The 21,232-nt window shown below is 39.1% G+C and overlaps 2 protein-coding genes across 2 annotated transcripts; one reads left to right on the top strand and one right to left on the bottom strand.

The window, feature by feature from the left end:
• Window positions 1-118: 118 nt before the first annotated feature.
• Window positions 119-18,202, bottom strand: POLR3G (RNA polymerase III subunit G). The gene is made up of 6 exons (XM_058826021.1): window positions 18,184-18,202; window positions 7,866-8,001; window positions 7,084-7,134; window positions 1,600-1,666; window positions 665-787; window positions 119-192 (listed from the first exon to the last, which is right to left on the bottom strand). The coding sequence occupies exons 2-6, from the start codon at window positions 7,886-7,888 to the stop codon at window positions 154-156; spliced, it is 303 nt and encodes a 100-aa protein (XP_058682004.1). The 5' UTR covers window positions 7,889-8,001; window positions 18,184-18,202; the 3' UTR covers window positions 119-153.
• A 30-nt stretch (window positions 18,203-18,232) lies between these two features.
• On the top strand, window positions 18,233-20,738 carry MBLAC2 (metallo-beta-lactamase domain containing 2). Its single transcript, XM_058826017.1, has 2 exons — window positions 18,233-18,755; window positions 20,272-20,738. The coding sequence occupies exons 1-2, from the start codon at window positions 18,311-18,313 to the stop codon at window positions 20,658-20,660; spliced, it is 834 nt and encodes a 277-aa protein (XP_058682000.1). The 5' UTR covers window positions 18,233-18,310; the 3' UTR covers window positions 20,661-20,738.
• The last annotated feature ends 494 nt before the right edge of the window (window positions 20,739-21,232 follow it).

Here is a 21,232-nt window from a genome sequence, read left to right as displayed (position 1 = left end):
AAACTCCAATGTGTTTTTGGAGAATCTCCTTAAAACCAAGACAGCTAAAGCATTAAGTCATTGATACTCAGCCTACCTCCAGAATTCTGCCTCAAGTACTGTAAGGCTGGAGCAGTATAACAGGTAGAAACAACAGCTACTGCGTTGCTTTAATCATATTGCCATCACTGACAGCACCAAAGGCATCTCCATCTTCAAAACAGGAAAAAAATGTAGTCATTTTCCTAAACCAATGAAAAAAAATCACTATATTTGTAGAGAAGACAATTTATAGAAGGAAGATGATTTGAACTGCACTTGAGTGCCCACACTTTTAAATAGTAAGTAGATTCTTGAGAAAGAAAAAGAAAAACCTTGTAATGAAGTTCTGGTATATATGAAACAACAGGCATCACTCTTTTAGTGATGAAAGGGAGTGATTGTATTGATCGTGTCAGAACACATTCTTGTGTACAAGATCTTTTTTCAGACCTCTTTGTGAGTAACAAGTCTAGAACACTCACTGAAATTTACAATACAATGTAGTGGAAAAAAGATCATGAATGCAATAATTTCTTCCACAACAACTCTGCCTTATTGGGAGCTAGGGACATGTCTTTCCCAGCCAACACACTTATCAATGACTGGGATCTGACTCTGTGTAAATAAGAAACTAACGTTATACCTCTTCATGCTCTTGTTCATCATATTCCTCTTCTGCTTCTTCATTATCTTCACCTTCTTTGTCTTTTGTTTTGTCTTTCTCATCTTCAGATTTTTCTTCCTCTTCATCCTTCTTTTCTAGCTCCTGTCACAAAACAATGTCTTAACAAGATAATCCCATGTTATAGCAACAGCATGTCCTCCATACTACTAAAGAGTTAAGATACAGTTAACAGCAAGACAGCATAGCAATGCTGTGCAAATGTTGTGTGTCAATATTTAAACCAATGTGATGTGAAGCACAAGAACTTAATAAGGATTTACTTGGTCAAGCATCAGCCATAAAAATCCATATCCTGGATAATAAACTGAGATGATTGTTTCCCTTTACAATACACTGTTAGAACAGTTGACAGAAGGCCATGTCATACTTGACAAAGCAATGCCATAGAACTCAAACAACTGGTGGATCACCAGGAGAAAAAATACAAAGCTGTTTCACCTTTAAGGTTCCACTGCCATATGGTAAGTAATTGCCTACAAAACAGGTCACTTCCCAAGTTTCAGTATGTTTCATCCTTCTCAACTTACTTGTTTAAGTTCTAACATCAGTAGATTGGTGAAACAGCAGCAGATTTAAAAGCACTGGCACCAGTTCTTCCTGTAAGCTCCAGCAGTAGCTCTACTGCTCACATTAGGCAGTATTTCTACCCAGTGAAGAGCAATTAGTTGTTGTGTTCAGGTACAAACAAGAGCAAAGAAAGTAATTTCTCCACAACCAGATTATTCTTACCCTAACCCTTGCACCATCATCCTGCAGAACAGTTGTCTGTCAGAGTAACAAGACACAACCAGAAAAACTCTGTGCTGGTTATTCTGTTTGTACTAATAAAGATACTAGGTTTCATTTTCCTTCAATTTCTATTACAAAATTTAGAAATAGTATGCATATTTTACCTCCATTTTTTTAATCACATCCAGATTACTTTTAGGCCCAGAGCTTTTTGCCTTTTCTGTTTTGCACCTGGTGAAATAAAATACATCACTGTTATTTTTTTTTTAATGTGAAAAAGACAGATTTTCTTGTTTTATTCTTAGGAGTAAATTCATCCTGAGTATGCCACGGAGATCCTATACTGTCTGTATTAAAACTACCTTAGACTTTGAGCTACATCATTCATAGAGATGTAAATGTCTGATTTGTGTAAAAGATGCCTAGAAAGCCAGTCTGATGCACAGTTTGAGCAAGTAGTTGACAAAGGCTGGGCTAAAGTATGACATTCAGATTCACAAAATAATAGTCACCTATATAGTTAAAATATTTTAAGAAGTTAGAACAAAATCTCACTTGCTATGTTTAATCATCCTGGAAAGATAAAAACTCATTTTTACCGATTTATACATGACATTAATGATGGGGCTTCAGACAAGTAGGTGCAAAAAAAAAGGCAGAAGTTCATTAGCTCTAAAAGAAGACATGATTACTATAGCTACATGGCTTTTGGACTACAGTTGGCTCTCATCTAATGAATCTATGTTCTGTATTTCTACTTAGTCCCCTGATTCGTGGACATAATCTTTATCACATTACTCCCTGATTAACTATATGGTGGAGCAAAGATCAAAAATAACGCATAATTCCACATGCCCAAGTAAGAGTTACTTGAATGGCAGCACCCTAAACCAAAGTTCCCCAAATACTCAATGAAGCAGAACACCAGGAACTGCTGGGAAAACACCCATACTTTATCAAAAGCGTTTGTCATAAATAACATTGAGTTTATTCCAGTGTTTTGCCTAGGAAAGACTAAAGTACTGCACAGAGTTCAGGGCAGGGAAGCTGCTTTGCAAAAACATGAGTGGCATCAAAGAAACACATCCAGAATGAAGTAGACTTTCTAGGAGAACAAGCAGAAAGTGCAATTCATAATTGTCATCTCTGCACAAACTGGCTGGCTTTTAGAGATAATGCATATAGAACAAACAGACCTGGGAGATTTGCCTCTAAAAGCTGGGCATCTTTGGCCCTTATAAAATTAGAAACACTGACCTATTGTTGGAACTTCAAGCAAAATAGCTCCATACATTATATACATTAGAGGTGTAATGGAATCCAATCCAATCTAATCTAATTTCCAAAAACTTAGTCTTGCAGTACTTGGGCTAAAATGCATACATTTGAGTGCTGTATTCCTATGCATAAGGCTGGCCTACAGTGTCAACTGATGCCAGATGACATTGTTATTTATCTTATTTATTTATGGGGTTGTTTGGTTTTTTTTCAGCAGGTACTGCTGGTATCTAATACTGCATTTCACAGCCCAGGGTCAGTGTGGGAGAGATATGGAATTCTACCCAAAGTTTTGTCACTGAGAAGGCAGATGGTTAGGTCTTCAGTTAAAACATTCAGGGAAACCAGAAAGAGGGAGGGGAGTGTGCAAAAGTAAAGCTGCCCCTCTGCATGGAACTGTACTGCTCCCAAAACCACTCCTGCAAGCTAAAAATGTAGAACAGTACCCTGGTTTGAGATTTCTGCAAAGTCTGGTGATTTGTTCACCTTTGTTCCACCATGGTTAAAGTGTTGCCTATGTTATCTGTCCTCAAAATACAACAAAGACACGTACCAGGGGCTCTAATGCATCACTGATAAGCTATGTACAAACTTCCTGATTCATATGTAACTCTGTATCATCAGGATTCCTCAAAAAAAACCCTAAGTGCATCATCATGAATCCACAAAAAAACCCTAACCCATAGGGTTATATATGTGTCTGTGTGCGTATATGTATATATACATGTAGGTATGTATATATATGTATATATGTATATATAAAATATATACATATATACATACATATGTGATAAATATGGCATTGGATAAAAATTCGTGAAGGAAAATAAAGAAATATATGTTATAGTTTAATGTAAAGATATAAAGTGTAGTCTAAAGATTCCTTCCCGAGGCAAGCGGTAACAATCCACTCAGGTGGTAACGATCCACGGGGACGCTTATCAACCCGAGATAAAGAGCAGGACATGAGCAATCAAGTCAGACAATGAGAGTAGCCCAACTGAGATATCCATCTACTTTGCACCGGACCTGGACACTCCACCCCGGGAGTCCACCCAAAAGATGCAATCAGAAGGCACCCAGGACTATTCGCATGAGAAAGGACTCTGCCCAGTGGACTATTGACTCAGCTCGACGGATCCGGGAAATCTATTCAACCGCACATCTAGACTCTTTGTTGGACTGTGCCCACTCCGGGTTTTGCCTCAAGATACGAAAATCCCTATAAGAACCCCGGACTGCAGTTCCTACTTCGTGGATTTGGGAAATCTGTACCTCTGGGTATAGACCCCTGTCCACCCGGCGCTGCGCTGATTTATTTTATTGTGGTTTTTTCTCTTGTTGCTGGTGATTCAAATTGTTTTATAATAAATTGCTTTTTATATTAATCGTATTTTGCCATCCCGTTTATAACACATATATACATATACATACATACATATATATATATATATATATATTTATATATAGTGTTGAAGGTTAGGTGTCCTTTTTTTTTGTTTGTTTTTTTTGGGTTTTTTTGTTTTGTCGTTCTGGCCTGCCCATGGAATTTTTACCCATTAGCTGCGGAGACAACCTAGCTGTGGGTATTTAGTGGGTGATTGATAAAGGACAAAGAGTGGCCGGGCCCAGGGGGGAAGGGGGCAGGAAAGGAGGGTGGGGACAGTTTTTGGCTGGCTTTCTTCGGCTTCGGGGAAAGACATTCGTTTGCTGGGTCACTGAGCTGCTGCGGTGGGGAGAAGGGAATTTTCGCCATCACCCAGACGGAGCTGCTGCTTCTTCTCCTTCTCCCCTCTTCGTTGGTGGCCTCGCACCCCCTGTCCTGCCGAGACGTGTGGCAGTGCCAGGCACCACCGCGGAGCTGCTGATCCACCTCACCCACCAGCCCAGGATCTCAGTTCGTCCCTGCTGTTCCAGCCGACTGTTCCACAGAGCCCTGCAGGAGCACCGGCACTGCCCGCCCGAGGGGGTTTGTGAAAACAAAGCCTCTCCTTCATCCCGTCTCAGCCGAGAAAGCTGTCCCGGAGCCCCTGGTTCTGTTTTCTTGTTAATGCTGTAGTTATTGTTGTTTGTTTGCCTGGTTATACTAGTAAAGAACTGTTATTCCTATCCCCAGATCTCTGCCTGAAAGCCCCCTTGATTTCAAAATTATAATAATTCGGAGGGAGGGGGTCTACATTCTTTCATCCCAAGGGAGGCTCCTGCTCTCCCTAGCAGACATCTGTCTTCTAGAACCAAGACATATATATATATACATATACATATATATATATATGCACATATATATATATATATATATATATATATATATATTATAACCAACATAGCTTTTGCTTTCGGGGGAACCTGTTTCTTAATCCAATCAAAGTCTGATGGTCAGCTGATCTTTGCTATTATAACATGTAAAGGAATGTACTTTTAACAGCCAGTAGAGAAACTGGTACTGAAGAAAGAAAAATTCCTCCAGTGAGCAGTGATTCTCTTTTTATGATAATCACAACATTTTTTAACAAGCGATAATAATCTTAATTTATTATTTCATTGGTCTCGGGGCAAAAACTATTGCACATAGGCTTATAAAAGCCCATGGGTTCTTCTTTTGGAATAAAACCTGGTTTATTCTGGTCGTATCTTTGGACATTTTGCAAATAAATAATTCATTTTCAGTTGAATCTTACAGTCTACATTCAGTACTATGCTTCCCAGTGATGCTCTAAATAGGAACAAAGATTCCAACTGAGCCTGTCTCTGTGACTTCGCACATTCCCATCCCTTTTTCTATTTTATCTGTGAACTGAAAAATGACACATGAAAGACTTGGAGAAAAAGAGTAAGAAAGCAAACAATTATATATAAACAGACAGCTAAACACAGGAGGCCAAGCGTTTCTTATCACAGGAGGCCACAGATTTCTACAGAGAACTTATTTTAAGTTATGCATACTAGGAAACACTTTGAAAAACAGATGATGCTGTGTAATAAAAATCTGTTTTCCATTAAGAACTATGTTATAAATGCAAAGGCAATTTTGGGATAAAATCAAAGAGAAATTTATTAATAAACAATAATAAGTAGAAACAGCGATAAAAACCCACAATAAAAAGAACAGCGCAGCGCTGGGTGGACAGGGGTCTACACCGGAGGTATAGGTTTCCCAAATCCACGTCTGAGCATCCTCAGGATTGGGGTTTTATAGGATTTTTAAGTCCTCAGGCCAAAATTCCAGGCAGGTTCCATTCACCAAGTGTCCTTGATTGTCCAGTGAATGGATTTCCTGACATAGAATGATGACATTATTTCGTGTCCGGCCAGAATCTCCTCATATGCAAAGGAGACTCTGTGTGTTGCAATGTTAGGTTTTTCATGACAGGGTGGTGGAATCCGGGCTGGTGCCGATGGGTATCTCGGCCGGGTTTCCTCCTTTGTTTCCCCTGATTGCTTTTTCAACACAGAAATGTTTAAGTCTGGCGAAGTCTTTCTTTTGGAACTTGTCTTTTTCCTACTGATCGGTTTCTCTACCCACTGGAATCCGCAGGGCGTTGCTTGGATCCGGAGGTAGATAATTTCCCGAGCTAGTGTCATTGTTTTCCTGATGATCCGTGTCCTGTGTGTTTGTTTGGGTTGATGGGCCGGTTTTGGTTAGTTATCTTGGGCGTTGCTGGCAATCAGCAACTCCTTGGAGAAAAGCTTCATCCCACTTTGGGGGGAGGCTTTTCCATGCTTTATATTTTGTTTTGTCTCTACAAAACATATCTTTCTTATATACACTCCGAATTTTTAATACAACCATAATTTATTACAACTACCACTAACAGTTTCAACTTCTTTTGAAGGATGTGATTCACAATTCTGCAGACAAAAGCTGAAAATAAAAACATCTAATCAGGGAAAATAGAAAATAACCCACAATAAATTATATCTAAAAGGTTTAAAAAAATGCAAGAGTCAACCAAATCATTAACAAGATAATTGAGAAACCCAACATATAAAGGAAACCTGGACAGTTACTGTTGAATAGAAGGATGAGTACTGACTAAAGATAAAAGTTTTCAAAATTTAAAAGGTTTGTGGATTTCTTTTTTCATTTTTCACTATTATATATCTTGTATCTTAATATAGTACATCAACACAAAAGGCAGAAAAAACGAAGATAAGTCTGTTGTAGTAAGTTAAAACATCCTACAGAAGCAAAGCAAAAATCACAATAGACAGGCAGACTAATAAAATATGTAGAAAAAAAAATCTGCCAAAAGCCTTAATTATTTAGACTAATTGACATTTCTAGCATTTTTTTCCCTCTAACTACTTCCAGTATGGCTTCTGTCTCTCAACTACTATGTAATATTTGCTTCATAAAAGATAAAACATACCTGTTTTTTTTGCCTTCTTTGGTTTCATCACTCTTGGGAGTCTTCTCCAATCTGTACAGAAAATACCTTTAATATAGAAAAATGATGATTTACAGCAGTAATCCTTCCCCTGGCACCAGGGAGAGGAAGAGACCTCTTTTGTGCTTGATCCTAATTTATATGCATGCCAAAATGTTTTAGCACAACAGTTTTAGAGAGTTCTATCTGTAATTTAAATTTAGGAACAGGAGTCAGGATTGCCATTTCACCCACATAATGACAACTGGCTTCTATCCCAAAGAGACAAAATTCAGCCATTCCAGTGGCCCATGAAGCTCTTCAACTTACTTAATTGTTATGTAACTAAGTTTGCAGTAGTGAGCTATAAAGATATGGTTGGGAAGGCTAATATTATAAAATACAGCTGCCCATGACAGACATCAGGTTGGGTAATTCTTAGTAACATCAATGTTTGCTCCCAGTTCAAAACTGTTATCTGTGCAGTAAGTAAAGGAAAAGGGGAGCAAAGTAAGAGGTGAAGTTTACATGTGTGCTGCAAATCAGTTGTTACAACTGCATAAATAAAAGCAGATTCTTTCCTTTTTTTTTTTTTTTTTTTTTTACAAAACAACAATACTCATCTGAAATCATGCCAAGTACAATAACTCTCAACATACAGGATTGTAAGGAATAAATGACTTGGTATAATTTCATGCTGTTTTTTACTGTTTGAAAAACAGTGAAAGAAACACTTGAAAGATAAGAACATTTAACAGGTTCATAGAAAATTAGTCTTAGATAACCTCAGATATTGCCTGGTGTCCATGTTTCCTGCTCTTCTTTATTGTCCTGGTACTCTTGACTATCTCTGAATTGCCAAAGAGTGTTATTCAGTTCACCTAGTTACAAGGCAATCCAGACACAGTCTTTGATATTTACCTGTAATTAAATATACAGCATATTTTTATAACCCCATGTTGAACAATTTCTTGTTGTCAAGAAGTAAAAAAGAACAAGCCAAAAAAACACCCCAAAACAAACAAAAAACCACCCAATTCTCCAAAATTACTATAATTTATTCTTTTGTCCTTGAAAAGCATGAAATTATTAAATGCAGATTTATTCAGAGACTAGGCTGAAACATAAAATATAATACTAACCCTCCACTCTTCAAGAGTTTCACATTCAAACCTTTATTACAAAAACAGTGAGTAATGTTTAACATCACTTTGTTAATCATAAATATTATCTAGTATTCCCAAGTCTCAAAAGGTTGTGTCTGGTCATCAGTTCCCCAAGATTTTCAGTACTTCTGCAATGGAAAAGCTTTGCATCCTATCCAAAACGGCAGCTAAACACTTTCATCCACTTAGGCTCCTCCCAGGCACAAGAACTAAATTGAGAAATGCATTGTAAATAGTACAACAGTAATACAGTGTAAGTACATCCATTTATACTGAATAGCCTTTTACATGCAATCTCTCATGCCAAAAGCAATACCAAAACTTTAGTATTTTTAAATCAGTCTCATTTTTTCTTGCCAAATTACTACATGCAACTGAAAAATCCACTTCATGCAAAATTACTGAATCTGATGGCACTGTTAACCCAAGCAGGGATAATATTTGAAGAAATTTTACAAAAAATAGTAACAAAGATAGCATTTGACCTTTAGAGTCAAAGACTTCTAGCACATAATCACATATAATCACAGAAGAGTTTGAGTTGGAAGGGACCTTAAACATCAGCTCATTCTATCCCCACTGCCATGGGCAGGAACACCTTCTGCTAGATCAGGTTATTAAAAGCCCCATCCAACCTGGCATTGAACACCTCCAGAAATGAGGCATCCACAGCTTCCCTGAGCAGCCTGTGCCAGTGCCTCAATACTCTACCCACAGTAAAGAATTTCTTCCTAATGTCTAATCTAAATCTACTCTCTTTCAATTTGAACCCATTCCTCCTTGTCCTGTCAGTACATGTTATTGCCCCATATTTCCTGTAAATTCCCTTCAGATACTGGAGGCTGAAATTAGGTCAGCCTGAAGCCTTCTCTTTTCCAGGCCGAATGACTCGATCTTCTCGAGAGTGGCCCGGCTAGCTCAGTGATGAGGTTTCTCTTCACTCGAGTTTTGAGCCAGCATATGTTTGTGGGGTTCACTGATTTTCTTCAAGAATCCAAGTCTATAGAGCGAGTAAAGAAATCAGGGGGGGACTCTCTCTCTGGTTTGCATTCCACAGTTAATTTCTGTGAAGGGGAATCCAAAGGATGAGAGACCAAGGGTTTGGGGTCTGGGGGGTCTCTTTTAACAGGGTTTCTCGGAGGGAGGGAACATCAGAGAGATAACCAATTATTTTTCTCAGTTAGTATATATTACAAACTTTCTACAAATCAAGGTTACACACACCAAGATAAGAAATAACAGACACCAACTTCTTCAAATGCCCACAGAGGTGTAGGAGTATTCTCCACAGAGGGACAGAGGGGGAGAGAGGGGGGGCTTGGTTTCCTGGCAACACAGGGGGGAAAGAAAGGGAAGGTAAGCATGCCCTCTCAGCTTCCATAGCTCAGAGGCATTCTGGGACAGGAAAAACAGAGTTACAAACTTCCGTGTTGGAAAGAAGAGTCTCCTGGGCTAAAGAAACTTCAAGCAGCTGGAAATGCCAGCAGGGTCTTCTCTTTACTCTATCCGGCCTCTCGCCGTGGAGCTGAGGAGAAAAACTTCCGTAACCATGGTAACTTGACACCAGGTAAACAATTAGGAGAAAGAGAAGCTGGGGGGGGGGGGGGAAATCACAACTAAAAGAGGGGAAAAGATATATTTCAAGCTATCAACTACAACAGCTGAATAATCCCAATTCTCTCAGTCTCTCCTCATAGGAGAGGTTCTCCATGCCTCTGGTGCCAGCTGAGTGGCCTTTTCTGGACTTGCTCCAACAAGTCCTCCCTGGACCTGTTCCTCTGCTGGAACCCCAGAGCTTATACAGAACTGCAAGTAGGGTCCCACCAGAGCAGGGAAGAGGGGAACAATCCCTCCCTCAACCTGCTGGCAATGGCCAGGTGCAACACCTTGCACTCACTCTATTAAACCACATAAAATTCCCACACACCCACTTCTCCAGGCTGTCAAGGTCTCTCTGTATGGCATCCCATCCTTCGGTACTCACCAAGGAAAAAGAAGAAATCATAAATGAAACTAAATCTTAAACTTAGTTATTAAGAAGGCAAAATTGTGCAACAGAGTCTACAATTAAAATAACAGCATCTCAAGGGGCATTCATAGATGTAGAAAACTATCAGCAAAGAGAGGAAAATAAACTAGTAGTTTTGATTTCAGATCAAGGCTCTTTAGTGAAGAAATAATTGCTGATGTCGTCAGAAAAAATATATATTGACTGATTCTTGCCCCTCACAACTAATGAACTAATTCCAAACCATTGCCAAACCACTGCCCAGTTTTGGCAGATATACCTACAGGAAAAATATGAGTCATTCATAACTTACATCGTGAGGTAAATAAAGAACTTTCTATAGAATATTCCTGCTGTTCTCAAAAAGAGTGTTGAATGATAGAAATCTATGCTTTATGGCACATTAACATCAACATTACCAGGTAGAATGATGTTGGAGTCTGAGATACAGACTGTGTGCCCTTGTTTTTAATTTTTAGTTCTAAGATTCAAGAAAACACTGAATTTCATATAATATGAAATTCATGAGCATGTTTTCATGGTGATACATGAAAACAAATGTTAAAGTTAGATAGAAAAAGCTAAAAGTGTAGGTGTGTAGATTAGAAAGTTTCTTAAATCACTGTGTGAAAAAAATAGTTTAGAGAACAGGAGACAAGATGGAGGATTTAGGGTGTTGTCCCTTGTCCTTTCTTCTTCATGTTCTTCTCCTAGAGGTTTTTGGGTAATAGTAAGTGATTGGATAGAAAATGCCGCAGTGCATCACAGAGGTGATAGGTCATTGGGTCATTAAGAAAAATAATATACGTGTCTATTGTTAATTGGGTGAAAATAGGTATAAAGATAAAAGAACTGCGTAGTTCGGGGCCATTTTGTGTATCAGACATGAAGTGTGCCACAAGGCCTTGTTTGTACCATCAGAAGAAAGAAATGTGCCAGATTGCAAAGATTAACCTTGTAACCAGCCTAGAGAGACCTGTTAAGTTTTGTAAGGATCCTTCAATAAACACGAGAAACAAGATTCTAACGAGCTCGAGAGTTTACTTCGAATCATAAAGACTGAGATAAGTGAAACTCCCCATGAGGGAGGATCCCAGAAGAATTCAGCCCAAAGAAGGCTGAGAGACTAGAGAAAAGTTGTATTCACAGAGAATTGAGCCCAAAGGAGGCAAAGAAAAGAAAGAAAAATTACAAATGAGATATAGCTTTAATTTGCTGCATGAAAAATGGAAGAAAGATAGACAGATACATCCTAACTAAAACATTTCCCTTCTCACACTTCAGAGGACCATTTGGCTCACAGATGTTGTTCTGAGGTTTTAAAACAATCCATTCACTCTTGTAGCAAAGACAGTTTATGGAGTTAAAACCCACCCTATAATACCCTCTTAGTTTTACAAAATGTTTTGTAAACCAGGTAACAGAAAATATCAGTTATAAATAATCTACAGTTTTCTTAAAGCTAGACCACTTTTGCCATAGAAAGCAGTCCCAGAGACAACTGCACATTGCAACTGAGTAGAAAACAAGCTTTTTAAATTGCATACCATCACTGATGCAAATATAACCCATCCCTCAGTTGTGCCATTTTTGTGCAATTACAAATTTTGTAAAAAGATACCTCACCTTACCAATTTACCCTTGCAGTGGTGATGAGAACATTTGAAGCATTATTTGAATCTATAAAGTGGCTGTCTACCTGATTTCCCTGAAACTGCCAATTCTGGCAGGAAAAAAACAGTTTTCAAAGCTGGCAGTTCTACTAAGGAATACACTCAGCAACAGAGAGAGATTTGTCCATCTGAGAAAGAAGGTTTCAGGAACAAACACAATACTGAGGTGAACAGTAAGAAAAATTACATGAGGTAAAGTCAGAAAATAAAGATAACATTGTCTCATAAAGCAGCTGGTTCATTGGAAATAACCCTGGCTGGTTCTCAGACACAGCAGTTTCCTTTTTTGTGCCTCTACCAGAAATAGCAAACTTCAAGCCTGACAAAGATCAAGAGCACAGCAAGACTCTAATGAGATGGAAATCCAAAGATACTGAAACTTGTTTACCCAGAAGATGAAAGAGGACATATGATAAAAGATTAATCCAAAATTCTTCTACCATCATAAAGGGATCTAGAAATAAGGATCAGATTTGTTCTTTCCTCATAACCTGTTTTACCTGGTTGCACCACCTGAGCTCCAGCTGCAGATCAGGGGAAATACTGTCTTTTGTGAGCCACAACGTTGTCTGGCAATGTGTTCACTGCTCACACTGCACAGTGCTGCTCCATTTTATATATGGCTTTAGCACATGAACAATTGGACAATAAGGTGTGTTACATTCAAAGCCTAATTAAAAAAAAAAAAAATGCATAGTTTCAAAGACAGCTAGAATTTACCATTACACCATAAGCAGAAATTACCAAAAGTTCTGAGGGGATTAGATTATGCACCTGTATACTATCAACATCATGACTATTCAACCGGAAAATACTCAGATGGGTTTTGGGTGAAAATGAAACCTTACATTTTAGAGTTTAAGTCAGCTCTCATTATTCAGGATAGGAAGGAAAAGGTTATCCAGCATTCAGCCATTTCAGGTTTTTTAAACGCTTTTATAAAGCCGTAACAGCACTTGCCATTTATAACATTCAGAATAAGCACTCAGCAGCTAATAAAACTAGGCAAAAAAAACCATGAATGAAACAAAGCACTTCTCACAGTAATAATCACCACTGACTTCTAGATTTACAATACCCTCACAGTATGCTAAACAGACAAATAAGTCTTTCCGTTCCACTTTCCTTCTTTCCCACTAGCTCAGTTTTCTGACTAGGAAGCTTGAATTTTAACTGTATGATGATGTGTGACTGGATGTCAAATTAACTCCAGCATTTATTGTTATCAAACAATAACAAAGCAATTAATTTTTAGTTATGTGTAAGCAAAAGAAAATCTTAGGTCCCACAGAATAAGATCAAGATTTGGCTTCTAATCCAGCTCTGCTTCTGATAAAAACTTCAGTAAATCACTAATTCTCACCTCAGTCTTCATATTTCAAGAGATTTGTCTGTAACACTTATTAGTATTTCCTGGGTGGACTTACAGGAAACAAAACTGAGTACCTTTTAGACTTTCCATATATTAAATAGAATATTGATTATTTTGAATATATCTTTACACACTTTCTATGAAAGCTGAATTCAACACTAGTATTCCCTACATATTTTTTTTTGCTCTAAAGAAAAGCTTTAGGGTATTGTAACACAGAAATACTAAATTGGCTTGTATTGGCTAACATATAATTGAAAAGGCTGCATGTAGACGGTCGAAATGTTTATTACTGTGGAACAGATGCTGGATACCTCACTTTTCTGCACAGTAGTTGCTTTCTAGTTACAGCACTTAAATAAATGTAAAAGCAGAAAAATTCCCTATTAGCCTAAACTGTCATTTTTACATATGAAACTCATTCTCAACACATGCTTCTCACTACATCAGCCTTCACAGAATAATACATAAAGATACAAATAAAAATAAAAAGCACACAACCCTTGATGTTAATCTCCTACTGTCAAGAAGCATGGCATTTTTTTTTTTTTGTAGTTCCTTGAAGATCTTGTTGTAAGGCCAACATGTAATCTTCATGTTCTCTTATTTTCAGAGGGACTGGTTTATTGTCTGTACTCTCTACAAATTATGTTTATTATTTATAAGGTCCTGATATCCACCAAATATACAGATACATTATAAAAGCTACAAGAAACATATCTAATAAACAAAGAGTGCAACTATGCACTCTACTGCTTCTCAAATACACTTCATTGCATTTTGATACACCTACTAACTGTGTTTTCATCTAAACTTATACCTTTTAGAACTTTATCTTTCAACAAAAATATATTACAAAATCAAGGGAAAAAAATATTGAAACTGTTACATAGTCATTCATAGTAATCCTAAACTCTTAGTTGCCAAAAGCATTATTCTCACCACCTAAATTTCTCAGAAACTACTTCTTCTCCCTTGAGTCAGTCGTGCTGTTCTTAACCACTTCCAAGACAGAGTTACAGCTGCATTAAGTATGTTATCTGAATAACATGGACACCCTTTCTGTGACCACTATCATGGAAACTAGTTGTGTTGTCTAAAACCAGGCCCTCACACAATTCAGTTTCTACCAGTTGAATTTAAATTAATTCTTAAGAGTTGTATTTTTGGGATTAACCTGAATCTTGAAATTGAGGAAGATAAATATGCAAAAACAGTTTTAAAGATATCCAGAATACTACAGACAGAATTACAGAATAGATGTTATTTCTCTCATGTAATAAATGGTGCTTAATCAGTAACCGAGTGTTAGGTTGCAAAACATAAAGTGCTATCACAAGTCCCAGATCTGGACCATGAAAGGAGCTTACTGCTTCCAGCTATATTTGCTAGTTGACCAACACTTCAAATCACTTAATGTTGCTGATGATAAGCTGATTCTCCTTAATTTGGTTTCTAATTGCATTTCTAGAAAATTTGTGTGAACTCAGAATGTATCTAATAGAAATATTAGACAGCAGTAATTCGCTGCTTCAAATAATTTCACTGTAAGTTAGTCAAAGCTGTAACATGCTTTTGGTCAATGTCCAGTCATTAAATCACCACTTGAATTTTTTATTGACTACTTATACAACTGGGTTAACTCTGATTTTCCTAAATGGCACCACATTTCCCCATAGAAGTTTAACTTTGTTCTGAATTATTGTTCACAGAAGGAAGAAACCTTTTTTACCTTCTCCATGATATACATTAAACACACTGGGGCTAGTAATTGTCCTGCAAGGCTGATGACTGTACCTCAAAAGCTGCAGTGTATACAGAATTCAGATGTGCTACAGAACTGTGCTACCAAGCAGACTGCAATGTTCACGTAGCAGTTACAGATGACCTAGTAATATGAAATCACACATCTTAATTGTAATGCTGGACTAAGAGGATGAAAAATACATGCTTCAATAAAAGATTCCCTTCACATCAAAATGCAGTTAGAAAATGGTCTTTATTCCCCTTTGATTTTCAAATACATGCCATATGCCAAGTCTCAATTAAGTTCCCTTAATTACACAAAGCATCAGTTATTTTCAAATGCTGGCTTCTGCAATACAGGACAACCATACACAATCTTTCATGTTTGCATAAATAGTAATTTTCTAAAATCAGCAAATCTATATATAGCTTTAAAGATTAATGTAAACTCATTTCAGACAAATTCAAGTATCCAGTGTTTCCATTCCTGTAACATCCAGAAAACCAAATCATGATGAGAACTTCAACATGCTAACTCCTTGCAAGAAATCCAGTTAAATATGGGATACAACTGTTAGCAAAGGGGCAGGAAAGCAACAGTAAGAAAAATGGTGACTTACATTATTTTAAAATCCAAAGCTTTTAGGTTTGTTCATATATTTCATAAAGTTCTCTAAACATGAGCGTGAACACACTTTATCTGAACACAGAGTGTGCTCCAAGATGGAAATGGTGGTGGAGGCTTACAGATGGCATCACATAGAGCTGCACCTTTACCAAAACCAACAGCCTCCATGTTGAAGGTACGTGAAACATGTACCTAGCTGACCCAGCCATTTGGATGCACTGAAAATATTATAGATACATTTTCCTTACATATTTTAAATTGATGTACATATTACCAAGAAAGTTAGTGTCTAACAAAGATTACAGTCATTTTAAAACCAAAGACCATTTTTAAATAGCAAGCCATTTTCAATGCCCGTCTTAGATTCTTCCACAGACTGTAAATTTGATACATGCATAAAATCAGCTTCATTCCTGTATTTCTGATAGTCACCTCTGCATGCCTGAAATTGCCTCCCAACCTAGGAATTTTAAGCCATCTTCCAAACCTTGGATGCACTGTACTGAGTTCAACCAGAAGAACCAGAAACAACAGGTGAAAAAAAGTCTAAGAACACCAAACTTTCTGTGACTACATTCTAGTTTTTGAACTTTTCTCCAAAAGCCAATTTATGTTTGTAATTCATGACTTCTTCATCCTTACTATTTTCTGTCCCTTATTTTTTTGGATTCTGATAAAGTGACACAGTCAAAGAGGTAACTAAGAAAATCAAAAGCCATGAAAAGACTCCAGCAGGACTGCAAGCTAGCTGCTGAAAAGAAAGGAGGTTGTTTCTAACTGAAATATTTAACACAGGTCATAAAAGAAGAGCCTCCCAAACACTTAAGAGTCGCATCTCTTCACCTTCACTATTATACCAACCTTCATCTCATGAATTGCATGACCCATGGGTTGACAAGTAAATCAAAATGTGAAAATGGGGGAAGATGTCAATAAATGGAAGAGAAGCTCAGCTGAAGCCCTGTGACACTGCTCACTCCCACAGACCACTAAGAGATCGGTGTAAGGTCATAGCCCAGAAACCCCACAAGCTGTTCACTATTAACTGCAAGGTCACTGTACTGCACCTTGCTTGGTACAACTGGGTTGTTCAGACTTACTGCTGTACCTGTAGGAGCACATCTGGCTTCCCCCAGACAGAAGCAATGGCCTTTTTATTAAGGCCAGAGAAAACATGTTGATGCCAGCTTTTTCCTACTTGTTACTTTCAACAGAAATTAGCTCTATTTGGTTAAAACAAAATCACATTATGTATTTCCATGTCACTCTGCAGCACAGAATACTGTTTAATAAGCAGAGAGACCTAAATAAATACTTTTAAAGAAAAAAACAAAAATAAACAAAAGAAAATGAAGGGAAGGGAAAGGGAAAGTCCTTTGAAAATAGGAAGAAAAACAAGATATGAGCCTTGCAGAATGTAGATGATAAAAGAAACTGTAAAGCCCCAAACATGAGCAATTATCTATATGTAAAAGAAAAAACAAACAAACAAACAAAACAACAGCACACAACAAAATAAAACTTAAATAAGAGCCAGGGCTAGAAAGGAAAGGCATTAAATGTAGTGAATTTAAGGTCCATTTTTTAAAGCTGCTTTAAAATTAATTCTTAGTAAACTACCTTAAAACAGCATTAGTCTGATGAGAAGTAACAACCATTAAAACTAGCAGCATTTCAACACCACATTTTTACCCAAATTTTTGGTTTTTTTCAAGCATACTGGTTCAAAAAGCCCATGTTTACTGAAAGCACAAACTGATAGTGACAGATGGAGAAATCCTGAAGAGCTGAGTTGTACAACTAAGTCACCAAGCATGTCAAAGTTACCACACTAAGTGTTCTCCTAGCCTTGAGGGACGTCTAAAGGATCACCCTGGGTCTGTTTTCATGTTTATACATAGATCGCGTGTCATTTATAAAAGAGAAGATTTTCAGATTTAAGCTTTTCAAATTCCTCAAATCCTATGCATGCAGTTTCTCGGGCAGTGGCTCAGGGGTAGTTAGCTGATACTTCGGGAGGAAAAGGCCTGTGGAATCCGGAACCCCGATAGCAGACCCAAGCAGACTGAGCGCTCTGACTAGCTCTTGGTGTCCCACGCTTTCCGCACAACAAAGTTCCTGATCTTGTTTCGGTGATCGTGGATCCTTGATTTTCAGAGGCAAGCACAATCAGTTAAAGGGAACAGTAGATACAGAAGAAAGGACTCAACTTTAGATACTAAAGTTTTGTGGGTGTCTTCTTATAGACGCCCGTGAAGGTAAGCGGGAGAAGATATTTGTCCCGAGGATCACTAACCCCTGCCCTATGAAAATACCCTCTCAGCTGCTCTCCGCTCCTTTCCCACTCCCTGTCCAACCCTGCAGGGCCCCGCCGCCCCCCCACGGCCGAGGCGCTTCGCCTTTACTGCCCCCTCCGTCGGCGAGTCTCGGTGCGGAAGGGGGCTCAAATACACTCCCCCTCAGACCACAGCTGAGCGCCCACAGCCCCTCCGCACTTCCCCGCTCCTCACCCAGCACCGCCACGCTCCGCCTGCCGCTGCCGCAGTGGGCCGGGCCCGCGCCCGCCCCGCCCGCGCCGCCGCGGGGGCGCTGAGGGGGCTCTGAGGGGGCTCGCGGCCCCGCAGCGCCGGCTGGGCCATGTCGGCGCTGGAGTGGTTTGCGCACAAGCCCCTGGGCGGCGGTATCTTTTGGATCCAGGAGCGCTTTTACGAATCCGGCAACCGGGCCAACATCTGGCTCGTGCGGGGCTCGGAACGAGACGTGGTGATCGACGCGGGGCTGGGGCTGCGCAGCCTGCCCGACTACTTGCGCGACGCCGGGCTGCTGGCGCCGGCCGAAGGCGCCGGGCCGCGGCCGCTGCTGGCCGTAGCCACCCACGTCCACTTCGACCACTCGGGCGGGCTGCAACACTTCGACGAGGTGGCGGTGCACAGCGCCGAGGCGGCGGCGCTGCTCCACGGCGACAACTACGAGGCCGTGACGTGGCTGTCGGACCGGGAGGTGGCGCGGCCGCCGCGGCCCGGCTGGAGCGCACGGCAGTTCCGCGTCCCGCCCGTCCGGCCCAGCCGCCTGTTGCAGGAGGGTAAGGGGGCCAGCCCCGCCGGTATGCGCTGGGTATTATGGAGCAGCTTCTTTGCCGCTGAGCGCCTCTTGCTTTACTCAGCTCCTTGTATCAAATATTTAAATCGATTAATTTTGTCACTCCTGTGATCCTATAAACCACCCGTAGTTAGCACGGGACCAAAAAGACGCGTAGTAGGTTAAACCATTTCTACCAGTTCTGAAAGTTCTGGCGGCCTGAGTTTTTCTCCATCTAGAATGAGAATCACTCAGCAGTGATTTAGGTAACTAATTGAGCGCCCGATGTTTTTATCCTTAGGCTTCAAACGGTATGCCAGCAGGTCATATTCTGGTATCTGGTGACCTTTATTATTTATAAGCTGTCAAGACATGGAAAGGGCAGTTAACAGAACAATTCCTGAAATGTGTACTGAGAATACAATTTTTGTTTTTCAGAATTTACATGAATGTTACATGAATACATTTACTGAATTTTACCTGACATGTAAAATGTAAAAAAATAATTTGTTACTGATATAGCATTTACAAAAGTGGCTTCTTGCAAATTAAAAAGATCACTTAGTCTCTAATGGGAGACAGTGACTAGGGTTCTGGTCAAAAAAGCACCTAAACTATACAGTACTGTTAAGCAGATGTTAAAGGGTGGCTGTCAGACATGTGACACCTTAGGCAGGGTGCTTACTGTCTTCTTGGCTTTATTAGGCCATCCCACATAGGTGGTTGGAAAAGCAGAACTTATTGAAGGCTTCAGTAAAGATGGAATGTGACATTTAACTATAGTAAATCAACAGAAGTTTTAGTTGTTTTTGGTTTTTTTTTCCTCAAAAAGGAGGATTATTTAGAAAAATACTTTTGTAAAAGACATAGTACATTGGCTGCTAGATTAGCATCATAGTTTCTAGGATGTTAACTGAGATATGATAACACAAATATCAGTTTGGTGGCTGGTACAATTAAAAGGCATTCATATTTAACCCGTGGACCTGTTGTAAAGAAAGTTCTATTTTTATGTCTTACTGAATTAGATGAAGAAAGTGTATGGAGGCCTGTCTTGGTTCTCCTCCAGCAATTTATGTTTTGGCCTTTTGCCTTTAGGAGTAACAGCAGTGCAATTCTAGAAGAATTAAATAAGGGTAAAATTACAATGTATCGTGAAATACAGTTTTTGTAAACTTTCAGAGGAGAACCAGCTTAGATGTGTTCTATTTTTTTCCTGTTTTATTTTCTCTACGGTGTTCCTTTTCACATTGTTCAAGTTATTGGAATTCATTAGAATGTGAATATTCCATTAATACAGCTCGAGCCTGTGTTAACTGTTAGTGCTATTGGAAAATACCTTTTTGCACATTTATATTTCAGACACTTCTTTGGCACTTGCTGAGAAGATAAATGCCCCGCTCCCATTGTTGCAATATGTCATATGTCTAAAGTCTCTGTGTATGAGTAGGTAGTTCTCTTTGTGTCATTTAAGAAACATGAGAAATGAATACAATTTCCTGTGACGTATCTGTTTTCAGGGGATGTGATCAACCTCGGAGATCGACAGCTCACTGTCATGCACATGCCTGGTCATTCACGAGGCAGTATTTGCTTACATGACAAGGACAGGAAGATTTTGTTCAGCGGAGATGTGGTATATGATGGATCTATGATCGATTGGCTTCCCTACAGCAAGATCAGTGACTACGTTGTAAGCTGCCAGCGCCTGATGGAATTAGTAGACAGAGGTCTTGTGGAGAAGGTACTACCTGGGCACTTTAACATGTTTGGAGCAGAAAGGCTGTATCGGTTAGCTTCCAACTACATTTCCCAAGCTGGAGTTTGTCACAAGATTTCTACCTGTGCTATGAAATCCATTGCAAGCATAGCACTTCATGTTGCAAATTCAAGAATCACTTCTCAGTGACAGTTAATTTTGTGTGATATGTCACCTGCTGTGTAACTAAATGGGTTGTGAAAGCATCGGTAACAAGCAGAAGCAGTACGTGTTAGCAAAAAGATGGCAAATTGATACAGGTGAGCTTTAAAAATTCTCAGTTTTCTCCTACTTTATTCATATTTTTATAAAAACTGTAAACTTGTAGCTTTTGCCAAAGCTATAGTTTTTCTTTTTACTTTTCAAGAGCATGTTTGTACATGTATTACAATTCAAATATATTATTTTAATTTTGTTACAACTCTGGCAGATATATGTGCTAAAATGAGAGGTTTTACACTCATAGCTAAAACCTTGTTGCTGTTGTACTAGACTTGTGATTATTCATCACTGCCTGCTCAGGTTTTGACCTAACAGCTCTTGCTAAGACCTAGCGTGTGCTAGAAGCAGCCGTTAGGTCACAGCAGGAGCAGCACCTATGCCAGGCTCAGTGGCCAGAAAGAAATAATTCTGCAGCCATTGCCACCTGTGGGCATGGGATCTGCTGCACCTCTCAGCACCTGAAGCTTTTATCGTTGCACAGTACTTGCCTGGCGGTTTCT

This window comes from Poecile atricapillus, chromosome Z (genome assembly GCF_030490865.1).
Source record: "Poecile atricapillus isolate bPoeAtr1 chromosome Z, bPoeAtr1.hap1, whole genome shotgun sequence".
Lineage (NCBI taxonomy): Eukaryota > Metazoa > Chordata > Aves > Passeriformes > Paridae > Poecile > Poecile atricapillus.
Note: the sequence above shows the minus strand (reverse complement) of the source record. Positions and strands in the feature narration are given on the sequence as shown.

Excerpts from the sequence above, each read along its gene's own strand:
- POLR3G (XM_058826021.1), bottom strand. The coding sequence starts at position 7,888 with ATGGACACCAGGCAATATCTGAG. Across the intron at positions 7,135-7,865 it reads GACACCAGGCAATATCTGAG|ATTGGAGAAGACTCCCAAGA; the intron begins GTTATCTAAGAC and ends TTTTCTGTACAG. Across the intron at positions 788-1,599 it reads ATGTGATTAAAAAAATGGAG|GAGCTAGAAAAGAAGGATGA; the intron begins GTAAAATATGCA and ends GTTTTGTGACAG.
- MBLAC2 (XM_058826017.1), top strand. The coding sequence starts at position 18,311 with ATGTCGGCGCTGGAGTGGTTTGCGCACAAGCCCCTGGGCGGCGGTATC. Across the intron at positions 18,756-20,271 it reads CAGCCGCCTGTTGCAGGAGG|GGGATGTGATCAACCTCGGA; the intron begins GTAAGGGGGCCA and ends ATCTGTTTTCAG.